This window comes from Apostichopus japonicus, chromosome 3, assembly GCF_037975245.1.
Source record: "Apostichopus japonicus isolate 1M-3 chromosome 3, ASM3797524v1, whole genome shotgun sequence".
NCBI lineage: Eukaryota > Metazoa > Echinodermata > Holothuroidea > Aspidochirotida > Stichopodidae > Apostichopus > Apostichopus japonicus.
This window is the reverse complement of record NC_092563.1, coordinates 26,836,932-26,859,270: the sequence shown is the minus strand read 5'-3', so window position 1 is coordinate 26,859,270 and position 22,339 is coordinate 26,836,932. Positions and strand designations below refer to the sequence as shown.

The following is a 22,339-nucleotide window of genomic DNA, read 5'->3' as shown; positions in this document are numbered from 1 at the left end:
AAAAGAAAAGTCTCCCAGGAAAGAACCTGGTCACGGAAACCAAACAACCGAACGACTGATCCGCTCTCAACCGCAGTCCCCTTGCATCGAGACTGTGACTGTCTTTTGAATGAATATACGCAAAACACTATATACAGTCTGCATGTATTTCCGTCACTGCACTGTGTACACAGTATTAATACATATAGGCCTACTGAGCACGTTTCATGCACCCTGTACGAAACTTTCACTGTGCGATGTTATCGTTTAATGCCTTCACAGATATCTTCGACCAAACATAGATAGTATCTCATACAATCATAACAAACTAGTGTGCTAAATATGTCTAAACCGAGTCCAAAGATACGTAGAAAAATCCGGGTAATTTTGAACGGGTATATCTTCGTTGAAATGAATGTATGCAGACATTTCGGTATAGCCTCGAAATGAAGGTTTCCATGGTGATGACGTAACTTTCCGACCAATCATGAGTGAATATTTACACACAATTGCAAACCTGTTTGGGGAAAAAATATTCGCACCCCGGGGGCGGTGCGTGAGTCCATCCCAGAGGGTTCGTGAGACGTTTCTGAAAGTCTAAACTAGAGAACTTTTTGTTGAACTAAATTTGATATATCATATAATTGAGTAATGTATAAAAGTCGTATCTATGGACAAACTCTGCAATATTACACTATGAACTGTATCTTTTACGAAGCACTGTTATGCGTATTATAGTATAATAATGACTCAGATCGTGTCTCGAAAAGTTGGGGGTTCGTGGACAACTCTGACATCCACAGGGGCTCGTGGGGGGGGGGGATAAAGTTAGGGAAACCCTGATCTACAACCTCTCCTAAATTCTCACCTTATCGAGCAACATTCAAGACAGTATTCCCTCCTTCCTGATGGCGCCCTTCTCGTCACTACACAATCTTAGAGGCCTATATATAACAATACCTCACACACAGAGAGATTGCCAAACTGATCAGATTTATCTTGAGACGCAATAATTTCACGTTTATTAACCCAAAATTCCCTCCAAATTAAAGGTAATGCCATGCATGGACACGAGAATGGCGCCATCTTACGCTAACATATTCATGCATTTCTTAGAACAGGATTTTTCTCGCTGCCTTTCCCCACAAACTCCTTTTCTATATGTATATACGTTGTATGGACGATATTTTTATGATATGGGAGCACGGTGTAGACTCTCTATTGCCTTTTCTTTGAACATGTTCATATTTTGCATGACTCCTTTAAGTTCACTATATGGATCACTCTTCTAGGCAAATCTGTTTTCTTGACGTACTGGTCATGATGCAAGAGTGAGCCAATTGAGACATCTGTCTACTCCATACCCACGGACAAGCATACCTATTTGCATTTTAACAGTTTTCATCCCCAGCACACTAAGCGATCTATAGTTAATAGCCAGCTAATTAGATATCAACGTATCCGTTGTAGGCAAAGTCTTTTTGTGGACAAAGTGACAGAGTTTCTTCATGCCCAACACCTGACCTACCGCGCCAATCCACCACCGAAATTAGCATACGCCCATTAAAAGCCCCATTGACTAATACATTAAATCACAAAAGGAATGTGGTCTCTAAGTCTAGATAGAAGTTTCACTAGCTAAACGCTACCCATTACTGGATAGTTGACAAGTTGGCCTTTCATGGTGTCACGAAGGACTGTATTTATTGTACGTGTATTCAGTATACGCTGGTCTGGGTGATAAGTAGGTCACTCGTCGTGACTGATAACCGTGTTTAATTTTTCTGGAAGCGTCGAGAAATGATGGCGCTATTCGGTATTAGCGATTACAAATTTCCAGAACATACGGGAAGTTATTTTTAGCAGGTGACCGGATATCGTCGACCAATGAACGTTGAACTGTCAGTCGTATCTTCGAGACATGGATGATTCTCGATGTTTTTCCGTCAGGATTCCTGGAAAAGAACTTTCGGGAGATTAAACCCGGCTATATATTAAAAGAGATATTTTCGGTGATTTGGAGTTTTTCCGATCTATTGTGAGAAGAAATTCATCTGAGATAAAAGATTAATTATCGAGGGGACGGACGGAGGAACCGGTGGACTGTTTGTTTATTAGATTGGTGCGTCGTTTAACCGGGACAGGCGTGACTTCGGCAGAGTTTTTCGGAGTTCACCCAGGAGGAAGCCATCCTTGGGATACAAACGTTGAGTCGAATTGGACCAGCGGGGAACGGTTTTGCTCCTGAACAAGTCACGGGATACCAGCCTACGAGGGATACTCCCGACATCGTTGTTGGTGACGCAAGGAGGTCAGAACAGCTACGAAAGGAACCGAGAGCCGGCACGCGCCGCGTAAGATAAGTTAAGTAATCTTTTAAGTATTTAACGGCCGTATAATATTGTAAAATCTGTCTGTAATATTCCTAATTTCTAGTACCAATAATCCTTTTACAAATCAGTAGAGATCGTATCATTGTAAATATATTGTTTTTGTTAACATCAGAAACCTCTCAGTAGTCTTTTGGTCCTTTGAGTTTACTTCCCTGAAATCTATCTAAAATTGTATTTTATCGGCTTTGAAGGACAAGGAAAACCCGGGGTCGCAACAGAGGGGCGCTAGAGTGTGCCATTTTGTATTATCCCACGGAAGTTGTGACACATGGCACCATCAATTTTCCGTACCATGGCCATGCAGATTTTTTTTTTTTGTTACGAGAGCCTGAAGTTTTCGTCACTTGTAAACAAACCTCTTTACTCAGTCGTAAACAATTTTCGTACGCTGCTCCTGGGGAGGTCTAAACTGGTCTAAAAATGCCTCAATTGACCCAATTTTTGCACCACATGTGCTTCCATTCATGCTCTTTAACGTCCAAGCCACAAAAAATAACACATTCTAATTGATAACATAGCAAAAAACTTGTTCTCATGCTCCTAATTGGCACTTTTCCTGAAAGTGAACACTTTGCGCGGATTGATATAGACGCTAATAGAAGTATGCCACCCGAACACATTCCTCTTGTTACCTCTTATCATTCCTTAATCCGCCCACTCCTCCAAAATGTTCAGCAATGCTGGAACATTCTTAAATCTGATCCCATGATTGGCAATTTCTTTGACTCCCCCCTCACCCCCCCCCCGTGATAGCTTACAAGCAGCCTCGCAACATAAAGTCGATCCTCTTTCGCACCTCTCTACCCCCCCCACAAGTTACGACCCCCTCTGATAACGAAATATATATATATATATATATATATATATATATATATATATATATATATATATATATATATATATATATATATATATATATATATATGAAAATCGTAATGAGTTGGAAAATCAAGAACAGTGAAAAAAATTTCAGCCTCCACAGGGATTCGAACCACGGGCCTTTCGCTCTGTACGCGGACACTCTAACCACTAGGCTATGGACGCTGATTGTATGTCCAGAGGTTCGAAACCGGTAAGGAAGGTCGTAATTCCACTGTAGGCGTTTGTCACCTGTATCGAACAATACTAGTTCTGTTTTTGGTGACATATATATATATATATATATATATATATATATATATATATATATATATATATATATATATATATATATATATATATATCCAGTGTATCCATACACTATCCAGTATGGAATTCTTCTGAGTAAACGTGGTTTGCCCCTGCCTGTACTAGTACCAAGGTAAAATGTATTTGTACCCGTTTCCATGCTGTGGTACTCGAACTGGAAATCTGGGTACCTGTATATGGCAAAGTAAATATAAAAACAACTCGTATAAATGGTATAACTTTCAAAGGGAAAGTTGCAGCAAGTAACTAATTTCCATTGCATAGCATCTTTGTTATGTAAGTTCTATAAGAAAATAAACGCTACGGATAATGTCACATTGATTTTTTTCTCTTGGCAAACGCCAGACATTTCTCAACAATTTGCTGGTAGTTTGGAATCAAAGTAGTATACAGCTGCATGATGGCAACAAACACAATACATGTCAATTGTAAATATTCTAGACGCGAAAGTGGTCCTTCTCTATGGTCGATACTTGGGTTTATTTGAAACAAGCAAGAATAAATATACTTCATATTCTATAATGACACTCATAAAGAAGATATTTGCGTACCAGAAGTTGTATATTATATCCAAGAGCTTTTATTTCAACAATTTTTGCAACTCATTGAGAGAGTGCTCGTCGGTGGTAAGTTTAAAATCTTGAACGATTTATGTCTGTAAGTACTGTCTGGATTGAAAAATTTTTAACAAAGAGTTTATTTCCGAAGCTGGTTGATTTTCCAACATACAGTTTGCTCGCTGTGCAATTTATTGCAAAATGAAAATATAATATTTGGTTAGCTAAATTAATGTCACACATTTAAGGCAGCTTAATACATTAAAAAAAAACTTTCTAAACGTTTGAAAATAAAAAAAACATCAATACTTAGTATTCGTCTACATATTTATTTATTTATATACATAGTCACATGGCCAACAACTGTATGTAACAGTATATGTAACCCATGAAGAATTGTGAATTCAGTGGGACAAAACTAAAACACCGTCTGTCTTTTTCCTAGCAAATTAAATTTCTGAAGGCATGTTTCATTCCTGAGTCTAACTTAATCAAATTTAATTTGCTAGAAAAAAAAAGGAACATGGTGTTTTACTTTTAGCTTTGTCCCACTGAATTCACCCACATTCTTCATGGGTTACATACTGTCCCATACAGTAATGTGGGCCGTGTGACTAGAGTTCCTGCAACTTGCCAAAGTGTAGTTAAAAGTGCAGTTGTGGGACAGTGTGCTATAGAGGGCGCCAAAACGCAATTCTGGGTTTCAGTAGTTTACACAAATGACCTACACAAATGACCTACACAAATGACACAAATGACCAAAGTGTGGATACAGTTGTGGGTGGGAAAAAATTGTTTAATATATTCCGATGAATCACTTTGTTATTTACTGAGTGATCTGCACAAGGGCAGTTGTGGGTCTTCCCACAACTGCAGGTTACACAGAATGTGTATGTATGTATTGTCATTTGAAATTTGTGCAAGTTAACTTTTAAAGACCTTAAACCATACAGGTATTATACCCTTGCAGTTCCCAAACCGACTGACGAACCTGATGTAGCTTCACTTAACAGTAAAATCTTACGTGTTGTTCTGACTTTCCTGAGTAAGGACGTGACTACATTGTTCAATGATATACATTACACATTCTATCTGGCTGAGTTCGACATATCTTTGCCGGTACGCAGCAAGTAAAAGGAAGGAAAGCCAAAAATGAGAAGATTTAAATGCATATAACTTACAGTTCCAATTTTACTTTTTCAAATTTTAAATTCTTGCTGGAATTGCTTTATTTAGGGAGAATTTTTTAGGTTGAAACAGAAACGCTGTTTACTCCTCGAATGAAACATTGAAACATCTCATTACTTCATCACTGTTGCGTCAAGGGGTTGACGCTACAAGCTTTCGTAGTTTGACGGTTTCATAGATTCGATGCCAACCGTTTAACTCATTCGAAACTGTTAGTATTTGTTTAGTTACTATTAAAAACTACCGTTTACAAGATGTGTCCCCCTCGATATCCTTCCTGACTGATTAACGCATATGAAAGAAATATCACATTATTCAATCTACTTTGCACAAACTAAGGAGAGACGGTTGAGTCTTTGGGAAATACTCAAAATATTTTTGGTTCTATATCATGGGATGTAAATATTTCATACCAATAAGGAGTGACATCGAAATAATGATAATATTTACTTCGTTTTACTTTCTAATCAATTAGGTTGACCCTGCCAGTTGCAATCTAGTTAGATAACTCAGTTCTCACACATTGTCCTAGACTAGCAAAGCACCGCCCACTATCTACCCTAGACGAATCAGATTCATTCAGACAGCATCTCACAGCAAACGGTCCAATCGTATCACTTACATGTATATCATACATTCAATCGTAACAATTATATGTATATCGTTCATAGTGCGCAGACGTAGTTAACTCAGAATTTGCATACGGGTATCCTGAATGTTATAAATGGTTGTCGGTACAAACTGAAGCGACAGATCTCCTGAACTTTATTTAGTTCTTTCAACACAAGTTTCAAATCATCACTCAAAAGATCCAACCGAGAAACCAGGTGAGTTATATATACTGTAATCCTGTTTTACACAATTCTCACAGTTTTATAGATAATTCAAAGTAGGCTTAATCATAGGCGTAGGATGGGGGGGGGGATGGGGGTGGGGGACTGCAGCCCCCAACCAAATATTTTTGTGAAAATTCGGGCAATATGCTGAGAATTTTTCGGGCACCTACTGAAAGAAAATAAATTGCTCCCACGCCTATGAGCTTATTTGATAATAACAATATTTCGGGGGCTCGATTATAAAGTTTATGTTTCCCAATTTCGTATAAGAAAGGTTTGATGAAACGGGACCGTTGTTAAGAGTTGATCAAGTTGTTCTGTTTCAGGGCCCATTCAGGCTCTATCTTGGGTAAGTTACTTGTATTAAGAGTTACGCTTTATTAGGTATAACATTGAAATCAGTACACACGGTTATACTGATGTTATGGGAGACTTTTGTATCTATGCATTGAGTTATTTCCCGTAAATGTATATTTAATGGTCTAATTATTCAGTATAGTACTATAACATATCATTCCTCATTTTGGTAAGATCTTTCTCACCCATACGAATGATAACAAGGGATCAAAAGACGTTCTGAAACACTCGTCACGTATACCAGTCAAGTCCATCCACGATATTTTTCTTAAGTGTCCCGATGTGATGTGATGTGATGCAATGTGTCCTGATGTGTTTTATCTGTAGAACACATGTATGCACCATGCGTACCTTACAGCCACGTTTTGTCTTCATGTTGATTGCACACTTTCCTATACATTACATCATCGTTATTATAGTATAATACCTGTGATTACAGTGACCAACTCCGACACACTTTATCACCCTAAGTTACATTTATATATAGAAGCCACTTCCCGCTTGTCGCTGTGCAGCAAATGGAATATCAAAGTTGTGATACGATATGAGTTGTATGCACCCGAGAAGTGCACGGTTGCTATAGAAACTAGAACGCCATCATCATATCCATCCAATATTCATCAAATATTGCGATCTTTACAATCAACAGCTCACCCAAAAGCGTCAACCTACACTGTTATTTTACGTAGAGTCTTAATGTAGGCAATGAAGTACCCGATTTCATTATCCAGATTGTAAGAAATTCTTTAAAATATTAAAACTCAAAGAATTGTGAGCCACTTCTAAGGGTATACGTATGCGGAATGGAAAACGAAAAACGGAATATTGTATCATGTTGATATTAAAAAAAAAATGGTTTCAATAAATAGTTTCTTACTGCTCAATCTGTACTGCTGGGACGTAACAGTGCCTATCTACGGAAGCATACTGCACGTTTTCAAGGTTCCGAGAGATTAAAATGCGGCTTTTAACTGAACTAATATACAACCCAAAGGATGTAACAAGTTTTCATCGATCGGTATTAGATTACCTCAACACTGCGTCTGTCCTGCATTTCAATGCCAGTGACACAGTCACTGACGGGCGATAACATATATTTTGCCTAGCCTAGTTACAAGTTAACTCTAGTACTGACATAGAAAACCTTATCAATTTCTATGAGTACTGACTACTATGATAGTATAACTATAAAGTTATCGTTGTATTAAAGCTACAGTATAGTAACTAGGCCTAGCCTGGGCTATATCCAATTGCTTAGGATAGGAAAGTAGAATTCAACTCAAGTATTGGTGATTTTGTTGGGACTGAGAAGACAGTCTGCTCTTGCTACTTGCCTATATTGGCCTAACTGCTAATTAAGAAGAATGAGATGCAAATACGACAGAGTCATTGAACCTTCCAAGCAAATGACGTTGAAGATGATATATGTTTGTGGTAAATGCATGCATCCCTTTCGAAATTATGAAGTGATTATTTGTTATGTCATGACAACTTAAAGTGTTCACATATGAGTCACCATGCATCACCGAAGGCATCTGAGAACATCTGAAAACAATTTAAAATTGCGGAAGAAAGAGACTATACTTGTAAGTAGACAGCAATGTATATACTGTGGCAGACTGCTAAACATGCTGCAATATACACGTTTATAGGCCTACATCTATGATGGTGCCTTGTTCCATTGTAACTTTAATATGCTTCAATAAAAGGATGTACAATGTAAATAAATTAGTCACAGCATGTCAATCATTTGTTAAGTGACTTAATTAAAGAAGAAGAAGCCTATAACCATTTTGGGGGAAGTGGGGGGGGGGGAGGGGAGGGGAGTAGGATATTTTTGGACAGGTTATCTATTTCTTCTTCCATGTTGAATTTTATTTTGCAAGTATGTCTATACTGTACCAGTTTCCACTTGGACTGTCTGATACGTCCATTGAAAATAATCAGAAAGTAAACAGAGAATACATTTTGGGAAGTTCTATCCAAAATCGTTTTGCGTGTTGACCTAATTTCCAAGCACCTACATCATCAACTTTTACACAGCAATAGCTGCATCTTGGTTGTTTCATTACTGTGAGGTATATTTCAGTTAACAGACGAAGCAATTTGTCGAAGATCTTTCACCGAGCTTCAGCTTTTGAAGACTTTAGTTGCCATAAAAATGTTTCAGAAAATGTTTGACCTCAACATGATCAAGTCGACCTGCAGTGTAGACTTTATCAGTCTTTATCGTTCACTGACCATTTTTCTAAGTCGGCTATATGACTCCATTTAAGTATGCCAACCCTCCCCAACAGTCCCGTAGCCAGGCTTGGCACAGGGGGCATGCCACTCAACTTTCAGACTAGTATTCACCCACCCCACCCTATTAATTTATCCTCCATAAATTGTTTGTGTCCCTCCAACTCGGAGTGCCTGCTCCCCAGGGGCTCATCCAACTAATCTAGTACATCAAGTGTTTCTAATATGTGAAAATGAGAGATGTTTTGACGATGAGATCAGGATTTCGTCGAAACCTCGTTACTATAACGTCGGCACCCTTTGCGCGAGTCATTGCTTTAGGTGTATCAAGATGGCGCGGAGTGACCTTCAAATAGCTGCAAAAGGTATTAATGTTGTAAGCAAGTGCGACATGGCTTCTTTGTATAAATTTCTGTTAATCACCTACATAGGTATAAACATTAGCCTGTTACCCCTTCATAATCCCATATATCCTCGTTTTTCTTTCACCTAATTTCAATTCCATGATATTGGCCGAGCCAGGTATAGATATGGATGTGCATTCCAATTGGCATCCTCATGTCACGCTATAGTCTGTACAATTTAAGTCGTTCACACCAGGAATGTAATTGTATACAAGTTACAACCAAACTAATGAAATGTGATACTACTAAAATATGATACTCTTGTCTCTACATTTAATCAGTGGCGTAGGAAGGTACTTTTGAGTGGGGGGGGGGGGGGCTGAAGACTGATGGCCGGCCTGGGGGAGGGGTCTAAGGGGAGGGGGTGTCCCCCTCCCCTTTGGAATTTTTTGCATTTCCAGGTAGCCTCAGATGCAATTTGGTGCAATATAGCACACTTCAACACCCACTCCATTTTGTAAACTTAATTTTGTATTTTCACCAGGCCTTAGATGCAATTTGGTGCTCCAAATGAGATTTTTTTCTCATTTGGAAATGAAAAAGGGGTTTTCTGACTTGCGAAGCGGGGGGGCGGAATGATACTTCCGCCCCTCCACATTTTTCACTGGGGGGGGGGCTGGCGCCCCCCAGCCCCCCCGGTTCCTACGCCCTTGCATTTAATACAAGCATGGAGGTACCTCCATGATTCAAGGAACTGGATATATCTTCAAACAACGCTGGATTTGGTTATTTTAATAGTGCATTCCCCTCTCGCTCGCGCCAACCCCCTCCCCAGGGGAGATATGCGATATCGATTCCGTCGCCCAGACGTCGTAGAAGAAAAGACAATGTCATTTTTTTCTCAGAAGTATAATAGATACATCTACGATATAATTAATATGTGTGACGTCACTGTCTTAATCACTTACTGACTGGCGTTCGGTGCATGGATATGTAACGCGTTACGGTGTGCATATACTGAAATAAACTTGCGGTGGTGAGGGGTTTTTTGTCGGGGGGGGGTATGGGATGGCGGGCGGAGGACGAGCTGATCACTTGATACGATCAACCATTTCTAACCATTAACAACAGCAACAGCAACAAAAGCGAAATAGGTCATTATCTTAAGTTCATGTCAAAGAAGAGATCGTTTTAGTGTTGAATGATTCCTTGAGATCCGCCCGCCCCTCCCCCCCCCCTCGTTCCCAGTTAGTCAGTGAAGACTGCGGAAAGCATGAAGGAAATCTTTAGAGCCGAAAACAAAATCCACATTTAATTGTCAGTTGTACAACAAACTTCTATATCATGTTATAACACTTGCAGATCTGTAACTAGTACTACCCACAATTATCACTACCCACTTATATCAATTATCAACAACAACAAAATATTGATGTTAGAAATATAATCCATTTAGCTAAAATTACCTTTTAAGTAAACTTCTTTTCCAAAATCACTCAAATGATAATCTAAAAAGATCTTCCACACACCATTACTCTCGCTAAGATACATTTTAAGCCATGAGATGTTTAAACTGTAACTAGAAATTTTCAAATAAATTACCTTTGAAATGAAATATGAATCAATCAATCCGAATCAATGGATCCATATTTAATAAAACAATATTGGATATTGGCAAACAAAGTACTGCTTATAATTGTCGTCGTTGTTTCTCTGGGACCCTTATTTGTTATCTGGGGACCAAAAACAGTTTTCAATAATCATGAAGTTTTTTATTTTTTTTTATTATTATTATTATTGTCATCTTTAATGAGGGTAGTCCTGCATGCTCAGTACACTTAAAGCACTGCTTTCCAGAGGAGCCCTCAAAATATTAAGAATGTTTGCAATAATATGTATATGAAATATATACCAGTAAGTTTGGATAATATTTTGCTGTAATATCAACAGCTGCATGTGCGAAAGAAGTCAAGGAATGAAGGATCTAAGCAAGTTTGCTTTTGATATAGTCTGAAAAAACCCAAATATGTATAACAGAGTGTTACAGTTGTGATGGTTATTATAATGTTGATTGTACAGACGGCTCTGACGTAGACCCAGAACTCTGTGTAACTCTGACTTCATGGCAACGATAGAGGGCGACTGCACTCAGCTTCGTCAGGGATACCCCGAATAATAACATGTTGTTTTTCGTACGTTGGTTACAATATTTCTTGCTATTTTACATTGGTAATATCAATAGACGAAGCATGCATGTACTGCGTTTGGTGAACTTGGTGGGGGGGGGGGGGAGGAGGGTAGGGGGTTACAAGCTATTCGATCCAATGTCACTGAGGTAAGAGGATTAAACTGGGCTGTTATGATCACTGTATTAATTGAATTTTTGATACATTTCAGCGGATAATTGTTTCTCTTCTAATGATTTCCTGCAGATTTCATGAAAATGGTAATTTCGTTTCATATGGATTGTCTTTCTTTCTATTTTTTTTTATTATTCTATATTATATTTTCGTTATTTTACGTTATCATATTTTCATTTCTCTTGATGCAAGCTGTAATACAGAGTCACACGTGGTAGGCATAGAGGCCAAACGATATATATTCTGCTACATATTTTCTATACTTTTTACGTTATTATAATAGGTATTAATAAATTGCAATTTATTCTTCACCATGAAAGTAAACATATCTATCTAGCTTTATCAAGATTATTACGAGGAGAAGAAACAGAAAACCCAGCATAAAAAGAAAAGAGAGTAATACATTGTCTTTAATTCCCTTTAAAACATTTCCTGTGTTTTGATTTTATTTGTAACCATACTATGTGATGTAAAGCAGCTGCTTTGACATTTCTTATTGTGCGTGTGTTTTTATTATGTTTTGTTGTTTGTTTATCTATTTTTTTTTTACGTAATTGCATAGTTACAAAATGTTATTAGCTTTCTTGTTCTCGGTCACAACAAACGTTCAATTATGCAGTCGATTTTATCTGCTAATTTCAGAACAATGTACCAAGAGTGTAGGCCCTCACAAAGCGAATGTACCCAGAACTATATATACTTATTAACATAAAGAATTCTGGGCGGATATGATCAACCTTTCTACAGTTATTATGATCATTACATGTAATTATTTTGTGGGAGGAGCGGATGGTGGGGGAGGTGGAAGGGGTTCGAAACTGTAAAAACTGAAGAATCGAATTTGGTGACAAGTTATCAGTGAATCTAACGGGAAAGAGAATATTAGTGCTTTTGTACAGGCAGGCTGCTATTAGCCGATGAAAAGTCTATCTAATGATATTACTTCGTTTACAACTGTTTACAATTAATTTCATGTGCATAATTTTGACTGTCAGACCGAGCTTAACCCAAGCGAAACACTATTGTATACAATTAACAAATAACACAGTTCATTGTTTTCATAATTACTACATTAATTTTCTGTAAGATGCTTGTTTTCCTTGTTAAAACCCTTTTGGTTTTACTATTGGCTCTGCATTCATGTTTTTCCTGCCTCCATAGTCTTGCCTATACATTTTTTTTCTTCTGGTTACCAATGCATAGTTGCGTAGATAAGTAAAGACTAAACCAATATGCAATAAACAAGGTTTTAACATTTTGCTCGACTCTTCATCTTCTTAATCGAGTTGCATTTTCGAATGTTTCTACTATTTTCTTTGCACATTCAGTTCAATGGAATTTACAAAGAGGTGACAAAACGTTTATTGCTTGAAATTTACTGCAACTGTTTTGCATTACTAGATAGAAACAAGATCAGCACCGCTACAGAAGCTCAGCTAAGCTTCTCTTTGAGAAATTTGTTTTGATTGGCATTATTTCTAAGCAGTTTTTCCATTTGTTAGTGCGAAAATATAAGATATAGACGGGATAGCAGTGTCATTCCTTTCCTGGTTTCTGCAGTGGGGAGCTAAGGGTTTTGGTCAGTGGGGTGGGGGGGGGGGGTGGGCGAGACCGAATGGTCTGTAGAGGCGCTTTCGACACTATCTAAGCGGAGCGCCACCACAGGTTGGCGCGCAGCGTACAGAAATAGTTTGTGTAAAGATACTCCCAAGATCGCCGGAAATGACCCTTTCCGGGCCTTGCTAATTTGCAGATAATGAGACAAATGTCAATAGGTAGATGAGAGCGCAATAAAAAAGTCAATAATAGCTAATAAGTTGAAAGTGGTAAAAAGCTGAAAAGGGCGCCAGCAGTCCATTTGAGTCCGTCGGGGGGGGGGGGCATCCGCCCTTGACTGTATGGACGGTCCACCACTGGGCATCTACCTTTTTGGAAACACTGTCAGGAACTTATTTCAGGCAATAGATCGTTGAAATTACTAGTAATAAACTATGCCCAATGCAAACAAAAATAAATTTAAAAAAAAACATTATATGCACTTCGTAGGTTTCATTCTCGCAATAAAAGAACGAAAAACGTTAAAAAAGTATAATTCTCTGCTAAAATGTTGTGGATATCCCGTTTTAATTTTGCTAACTCAAAATTGATCACGAACATTGCACCCATGCAATAGTAGAACGACCTGCAACTTGTTTAGAACCGACGTATACCACAGAGAAACGTTAAAGAACAGAAATCGGAAACGGCCCCAACAATATATAGGTTATTCTTACATGCCGTATTCCACACACAAACTGTTGAAAAGTTCCAATTGCAAATCTGCCAAGAAGTCCTATTTACAGAGAATGACATCAAACTATACATAGGAAGCCTGAATAACAAGTCTCCCACGGGTGGAATTATTTCCCAAAATGATGGGAAAATTAAGAAGGAAGAAATTTTGCTACTCACACCAAAACGCATACTGGTCGTGAATATCGTGAAATTGTAATCCAAATCGAATGAAAATGGCGAAATGGCAGTCATTGAAATAGACACAGAATCAATTTCGGCAGAATCACACGATCTCTATATAGCTCAGCTGAAAACTTTCAGCTGCAGCTAACCTTATAACCCTTCTCAGTTTCCGGGAATATTACGAAACTTTCTGAGATTTGTCAATAATTTTATCTTGCTGAAATTTGAAAGAAAGAAAAAACTGTTAGAACATTAAGGTGGGGTATGGAATTGGGGTCGTGTGTGGGGACAATATTGATGTAGCTTTCTGATCCCACACCCTTCCCTCGTGGCCACGGTGACATCCCTATATTGTAACGGTCGTGGCAAGACGAAAATGAGGACGGATTCGTACAAAAGTTGAAGTCACCGCAATTTATTTTACTCCGCAGTCGCATGACTCCATGACTCCGTAAAACTATCGAAATACAAAAATAGTTTATAGTTTAATAGTTTATAGTTTGTTTTTTTTTGGCAGAAATAAAACTACACAAATTTCACTATTGCACAAACATGAACCAGCAAACACACACGAAGAAAGCATTTAACTTATAATATATAAACACCAAAATACCTCTTTAGCCCTTTAACATCGAGAACATCAAGACACCACTGGTCCCTATTACGAACAGCATTATTGGTTACGTGGCATTACTTTCCAACCATTTCGCAAGTTATCTTTATAAAATTATGTATCCTGGCTAGACGCAACCAACGCCAATAGTCCTTTTTCCGTGTGCGCCCAATATATGTATATATATATATATATATATATATATATATATATCAATGGACATTGAATAGGACTTATTACATAACACAAATCACGAGGGTTCAACAAGCCAATCACGCAAGGTCCTCGTTCAAAAATGTGCGAATAATTATGCAGCTGAATCTGAACAATTTGAGGTATGGTCAAACCAAGTTACACCAAATTTTATGTAACAGACAACAATACGGAAACACGCAAAATATATTTCACTACACCTATGTTCCGACGTCTCTATGTTCCGACGTCTCTATATGTTCCGACGTCTCTATATGTTCCGACGTCTCTATGTTCCGACAATTTTTTGGACTCTAATTTTTTTGACCAATTTTTTTTTTGGACCCAAAAGACATCTTACAATTATTATACTATCTGGCTTTTGAAACCACGATTAGGGCCTACGGCTTATTGGCATAGCCTAGCAGAAATCAAATGTTGGAAACTAAATGCACAATACTTTTAAAGATATTCTCCCTCTGTAGGTCTGAACCTATTCTTCTGTTTCTTTCTTTGCCATAGAAAATGTCTGGAATTAAAATGGCTATCTGGTTGCTAGGATGTTCACTTGCGTGTGCAGAGGGTTATGGGTTAAGTAAGTATGACCACACATGTATACGGTAAATACAAGAACTATGCAATGGCGTTACCATGGGGATAATATAATCATGATCATAAATGAGATGAGGCAATGGCTCGTTTGTGGCTAGATGTAAATCATAGCCGCGAACGCTACCCTCTCCCCTCCCCAATGCCACCCCCCCCCCCACGGTAGGAAATGTGTTAAAGCTGATCAAGAACCCTATCCTTCATCTTAAATCTGCTAAAAGGTCCATTTATGGTAACAAAATATTTAAAAAAATAACTCAGGCTTCAACATTTGTCTGACCTCCATGGACTAAAGGAATTTTCCAATCCAGTGTCTGGAAGTACTTGAGGGCATCAGAACTTCCAGGAAAGTGAAACTTTTCACTTATTTTAACACTGCTTAAAATGTGAAGGGTCAATTTATACTAATAACCTATATACCCATTAAAGTAACAAATCCCATTAAATTAACCACGTATGTATACAGGTGTTTAGGCTATCTAATAACCTTCAGTTTAATAATTACTTGAACTTTTAATTTTCCTGTACCTTTCTTGATTTTGACGGGCACACAAGTTTTATTTATCAGTATGCCTCAATTTAAGTTTTGTTTCAAATGAGATTTAGTTTTGATTTTAGGTTTTATGACACTCAACGTTTGGTCCCAATTCTTAGATAACTACTGTACACATAGTAAGAAACAGGTCAATACATATCCGACCTACTGGGGAGGGGGGGGGGTGGGTCGGCGTTTTTGTAAGTGAATCTGAAGAACATCAGAAACCTGAAATATGAGATAGGACTACACCTATGGGATATACCAAGTTAAGACAGTGTCATTTAGGCCTATCGTAGGATCCCACGCAGAAAGGGCAATTGTGTTTGTTCCATCTCCATCCACACCACTTCCCTCTTCCCCCCCCCCCCCCACCCCCGCATTACCGTCTCATTTCTGTGAGAGAATTAGTTGAGACTAGTAGAACACTATAGTTGTTGTTACTCAGTTTAACGCGTTGAGCGATCAAAAAACACACTCATACACACAGACCCATATATATATATATATATATAATTGAAATCTTAAATATGTATATATATATACGTATATTTATTTCTAATTTTTCGTAGGGAACGGCGGCCAATGGATTGTGGAATGCAACCATTATGAAGCATATCAGCTATACTTGAAGGGATCTTTATTCATTTGCGGGGACAACGAATGTCTTGATGCAGGCTATGACGAATGTGACGGTGTTTTGGATTGCAATAATTATGAAGATGAAGATGAACAAAGTTGTCAAGATGAATGGGAAGGTAAGGAAACTTAAATCTATAGAAAAATGTAAGTTAATATGAACTCTTTGAAGAGTGACATGAGTATTACACATACAGCCAGCCACCTTACATTATTTCTGAGTTTACAAACTTAATCGTCGAAGATAGTTTGTTTCGATCTACCTGTACAGACTACCCCACCACTGGACTGTTGACCCTTAACACATCTTCAATTTTCTGTATCGCGACCTGTACAGAGGTTTATGAGCGGTCACAATAGATTATTTGGTGAATCCGAACCTCTGATTCTGTTTTGGCGGGGCGGGCGAGGGAGGGGATAATTCTTAAAAGCCAACCGCAGACTGATCGAGACTCGACATAACTAAACCTACGCCACGTGGGGGCGGGGCCGGATGAGGGGTCAGTTGTTATAAACTGCGGAGTCTTCTCGACTATCGTAAACTAGGTCACGACGGTAAAGTCAGGCTCGGGTTGTGGTCAGTCTAGGCGCTGCAGTCCAGTTTGTTAATCTGTGATGGTTATGAAACTATACTTTCCTTTTCTATTTGTATCTTCTGGATGATTTTAAGCAATGCTGACCCTGAAACCAATGTCAGCAGTACAGAGCACATTCAATGCCGCATTGTAGATGCAACATTTGAAGCCAACCGATCGATCGTTATAACACACACACCCATACATGTTTGTGTTTCATTCCAACCGAGGACCCCATTGTACTTTTCCATTGTTCAAATCCATGTACCCTAACCTTAACAATACCCCATACAATATAATTCTTCCGAGGACTTGGTGATTCTTTAGAAATCACAACCGAGGACCTGAAATTCTTTTGTTCAAGTCCTCGGTCAGATAGAAAAACAAACGCACACACACGCACATATGTTTATTAAGTTACATTCAGACCGAAGACCCCATTGTACTTTTCCATTGTTCAAATCCACGTACCCTTAACAATACCCCACATGCACAATAGAATTCTTCCGAGGACGTGGTGATTCTTAAGAAATCCATACCGAGGATCTGGAATTCTTTCGTTCAAGTCCTCGGTCAACAATACAAAACAAACGCATGTAGACACCCCACCCACCCTCACACAGAAACAAAAACTGAAACAGATTCGTGCTAAATGCAGAAAACCATTCAATACTCATGTAGCTCAATAATTTCACATTATAGCCTACAGACTATCTCAATAATCCATTCTCATGTGTGAGGCAACATAGAAACCAACATGGCATCTTCTATACTATATACATCAAACATTCAGATATTTGATTGCTGTTAGCTGTTTTGGGGAAGTATTTCGTCGTATAGAAACCCTTTTTTTTAATCATATTGTCCAATGATGTCTGATGGCTTTATAGTTGCCCCCCCCCCTCCCACCCCCAAAATTCCACACCTAATAAATCTTAAAATTTTCAATAACTTCCATTCTATCGTCTTAAAATTCATAGCGTTATGTGAAGAGGCTTATAGCGAGGAGGATCTGAAACCTTTCAGTGTTGCTGAATGTGATAACGGTATGTGTATCACCGAGTGTGACGTATGCGACGGAGAATACATCGATTGCTCTGATGGATCAGACGAAACGGATTGTGGCGAAAACCAACCTGATCCCGAACGCTGTGGCTCCTACGACAAAAAGCGCAAACGCTCCATCCGCAGTTCACCATAGAGGATACGAGCTATACTGATCTAGCGAGATGGTTCAATGGTTTATAACCTAGTTCCTTTGTATAAGGAGCCAGGTTTGATGGTCAAGTGTGCAAATGGAGTATGATGCTTCACTTCATAATGTATCTTTAATCCATACATTTGATACATAATAATCTAAATACTTTTTTCATCAAATCCGGCTGCTGCTAAATTCATGGACAACATGCAATGTAATAAATCCATTCACTTACCCGTGTAGAATCCGTGTTCTTTAATCCAATGAATTCCTTCCATGTAGGTACGACAAGACATCTATACCCCCTATACGGATAGTGGAGACACACATGAGTATGTAAGGTGTAATCCTGAACTTACATGGGCTTAGGTATCTTGCTAAATACGCCACGACAACAAACAAGAAAGGCGGGAAAGTTGAAAAGGCACCCATAAACCTTAATATCCTGTCCAACTAGCAAGTCACTATAACCGTAAGCCCTACACAAACACCACTATATAAAAGTTGTTATCTTTATACTCCTCGGAGTCTCGTATACCCCACCCCCACATCAACTCCCTTTCCAACCTTCCCACACATTAATTTATGCATTCCGTTTGGGGAAGTTATTGTGACACAATCGCATGTATAACTTTCAAGTAGGGTTATTTTCTACCTTCATTGAGAAATGACGGGAATAACACCAGTACTCTTCTTCTGTGATCTCCATGGTAACATTGGTGCCAGAAATAGATTATGGACTGGGGAAGGGTTTCGACTGGATATTGTCCCAAGTTTTAGAGTGCTAATAATAAAATAACTCAGCTCAAAGGTGTTTGTCTGGGGATTCATACCGTCTAATTTAGAAACAGTCATTCACTCTTGATTGCTTCGATCCGTAGTTGTGCATTACATGCTTGCTGACGTTCGCACGTATTATTGGCCATTATCTAACTTTCTGTGCACTGATTTGGTGCTATACTTGGGGCACGCCGTATAGCAGGCCCAGTGGCGTCACCAGACTTTTCAGTCTGGGGGGCACAGGGGGGCACCAGCATTTGATGGGGGGGGGGGCACTTAGGTGGATACGGATCGCCGTCCGGGGGAGGGGTCTAAGGGGAGGGAGTGCCGAAAATTTCGCATACGGAGGATGGGCTAGATGCAAAATGGTGCCACATTTGATGCTAAATTCGATCTGAAGATATCTCCAGAAATTGCTATTTTTGAGGTAATGATTTTAACAACGCGCAGAATTTTGCAGAGGATATGAACCACATGCTGTCGATATTATGCCTAACCCTATCAATAGAACCTACATTTGTTGAATTAATGTGTGCATGACCCCCGAATCCTTTCTTGTCCTTCTTGTTTTCGCCCATTATCTATTAAGATGTAATAGGTTCCAGCATCGTTATAAGCTCCTATCAGGGATCTCACCATGCAATCCAAACTTTGATCACACATCGAGTTTGGCTCAGTATGCAGGTGTGAACATTCGCCATTTGTTCCTACAAGCATCTGACCTCAAATGACCTCTGCACCCCCTACACAACAGGGTTAATATATGGGTCCACAAACATAGGCAAGTATGGTGCCTGCGGACCCTCACATTCTCACATTTCGTCAGCTCCTAACCTGTCAACCTCATTTGAAGAAAATACGAATTACTGTGCTTCTTTGTCCTTATGAAAAAACAACTCAGATGATGGGAGTTGAATATAACAAAATATACATATATTTTTTTAACAACCCAAATCTCAGATGGGGGGGGCACTCGGGGGGCACTAGGTTTTCCAGGGGGGCACGTGCCCCCCTGGCCCCCCTTGGCGACGCCACTGAGCAGGCCCACTCAAGACCTAGGCCTAGGCTATATGATACCGTAGTGCAACTATAAAAAAGAGGATAGGGCCTACATCATACATTTTGGAGGTTTATGGAAACCCGGTAGCGTAAAAAATTATTGAAAGTTCCAAGGAACGACGAAAAGCAATACTCTGTTATTTACTACAGGTTTCTCTCATATTTTTTTTATATTTCAATTCACTCTAAATGAAAATTGATAAATTGTTTCTTTGCATGCATCACCGACAAAAAGAATGACGATGACACGTGTATATTAATATATTTAATATATATATATATATATATATATATATATATATATATATATATATATATATGTATATATATATATATATATATATATATATATATATATATATATATTTATAGATATATAGATATATATATATATATAGATATATATGCGTACAACGTATCATATAGAGTAACTAATCCAACGTACTTAAAACGATAATAAGAATTTTTTTAAATCCTTCATCCACCTCTTTCCTTTCCATAAATGTCAGACTTGCCCCACCTAAATCAGTCGGCGGGACTAAGAATTTACCCCCTAACTCCACCCTCACCCTTCTCTCCTTCCCCCACCTTTGAAATCATGTCAACACCTTTGATGAAAATGTCAGCTTTGAAGTTCTACGAAAGTAGCTGAGTATCATTCAGTGGCAGAAATTGTCTTCCAAAACGACAACATGCAGAATCTTTGTGTGTTTTTTTTTTCTTAAGGGAAATCGAATCCTTCCCAGTAGTGTGAACAGTCGCCCTGTATAGTTGGCCTGGAGTCCGAGTTACAGAGTTCTGGGTCTTCGTCAGAGCCGTCTGTACAATCAAGATAATTGCCATCACATACGTCACACTCTGTTATACACATGCCATTCTCACAATAGGCGAGATCGAAAGGCTTCGTTTGTTCTGCTTCTTCTAGCCGACATCGTTCTGTACAGGAAGTATAAAAAAAAACAACAAATGAGAATAACATTTTGCCAGATGCATGTACCGAACAATATCATTCAATTGTTATTTACTATTCAGAGGGGATTTCGAAAACCCCATGGAGCCCAGAGAAGTATAGGGTTAGGGGAGGAACAATCGTGTCCGGTGTGGCATCGTATGGGTTCCATGGAATGGAAATCAGGGATCGGAGATGAGTTTCCACCAAATCACCCCCCCCCCCTCTCACCCCACCCCTCGACTATCCAACCCTTTCATATCACAACTTCCAAAGAAACTTGAAGTATTATGGTACCATGATGGTATTATGATACTAATGAAATATATACAATCGTCGTAGTCTTGAAAGTTTCTTTAAGGAAGGAGGTACCACCATCTCAGCAAAAGTCCACAGCCTCCCCCCCCCCCTCCCCCGCATCCCGGATAGAAGTAGCATTACTCGAATACGTTTCCCATTTGTTACACGTTAGTATACCCTTGGCACGGTTTTGTAAGACTGCCTGAACCAAATAAATACATGTAAGGTGTTTAGTGCATTTTCACAGATCGTTGTTAGTATTACAGATTATTCAATTAGTTTTCTATCGATAAAATACGTTTTTGTTTCTATTTTGTTAGGAGACTCATGCGCCTCCTCCCACTAGTAATGACAAATGGCACTTTCTTTATTGCGTACGTTTGGAAAAACCTCTTCGAAATAAAAGTGAAGATGTAACACCAGTCACTTCGCCAAGCTCATAGTGATATAATGAATATGATCTGAATATAAAATCAAAATGTAATTTGGAAATTTTACGTTCAACTGTTATACAAATTGACTTGACTACACAAATAAAGCTCAACCTACCACCACCCACCCCTCCCTCACTCCATCTTATTTCAAGTCCACCCATCAGTTACGGTGTCTTATGGTACCTATTGGAAACTATTTAAGCGTAGCGCCACCATAAGTTGGCGCGGAGCGTACAAGAAAATATTAGCCGAAAATGCCTCACAGATCGCTGGAAATGGCACTTCCCAGGGCCTTGCAAGTTGCATCTAAGCATTTTCTACTTTGAAATTACCAGCGATATCATAGAAACGTACAAAAAGTTATGCTCAAGTGTGGGGGCGGTCGCCCCTCCCCCCCCCCCTTGGCTACGCGCCTGTACATACATCAGCAATTCATTACCGAAGAAACTAACCTTGCCAGGCATTTGAACAGAAGAAAGGGTTTTCGTCAAAACCGTTTGGGCAATCAATGATCGTATCACAGAAAAAAAACATGAAAATGCAAGAATCGTCTTCA

General features: G+C 38.8%; 1 protein-coding gene across 2 annotated transcripts; it reads left to right on the top strand.

Moving 5' to 3' along the window:
- Window positions 1-3,702: 3,702 nt before the first annotated feature.
- LOC139965675 (uncharacterized) lies at window positions 3,703-18,373 on the top strand. Of its 2 annotated transcripts, none has more exons than XM_071968284.1 (4): window positions 3,703-4,186; window positions 15,228-15,300; window positions 16,422-16,607; window positions 18,044-18,373. In XM_071968284.1, exons 1-4 carry the CDS (start codon window positions 3,980-3,982, stop codon window positions 18,262-18,264), a joined length of 687 nt encoding a protein of 228 aa, XP_071824385.1. In that variant the 5' UTR covers window positions 3,703-3,979; the 3' UTR covers window positions 18,265-18,373. The 2 variants fall into 2 exon arrangements, with proteins under 2 accessions (XP_071824385.1, XP_071824386.1); XM_071968285.1 differs by lacking the exon at window positions 3,703-4,186 and adding an exon at window positions 5,986-6,132 and having other exon boundaries at window positions 18,044-18,368.
- Window positions 18,374-22,339: the final 3,966 nt, after the last annotated feature.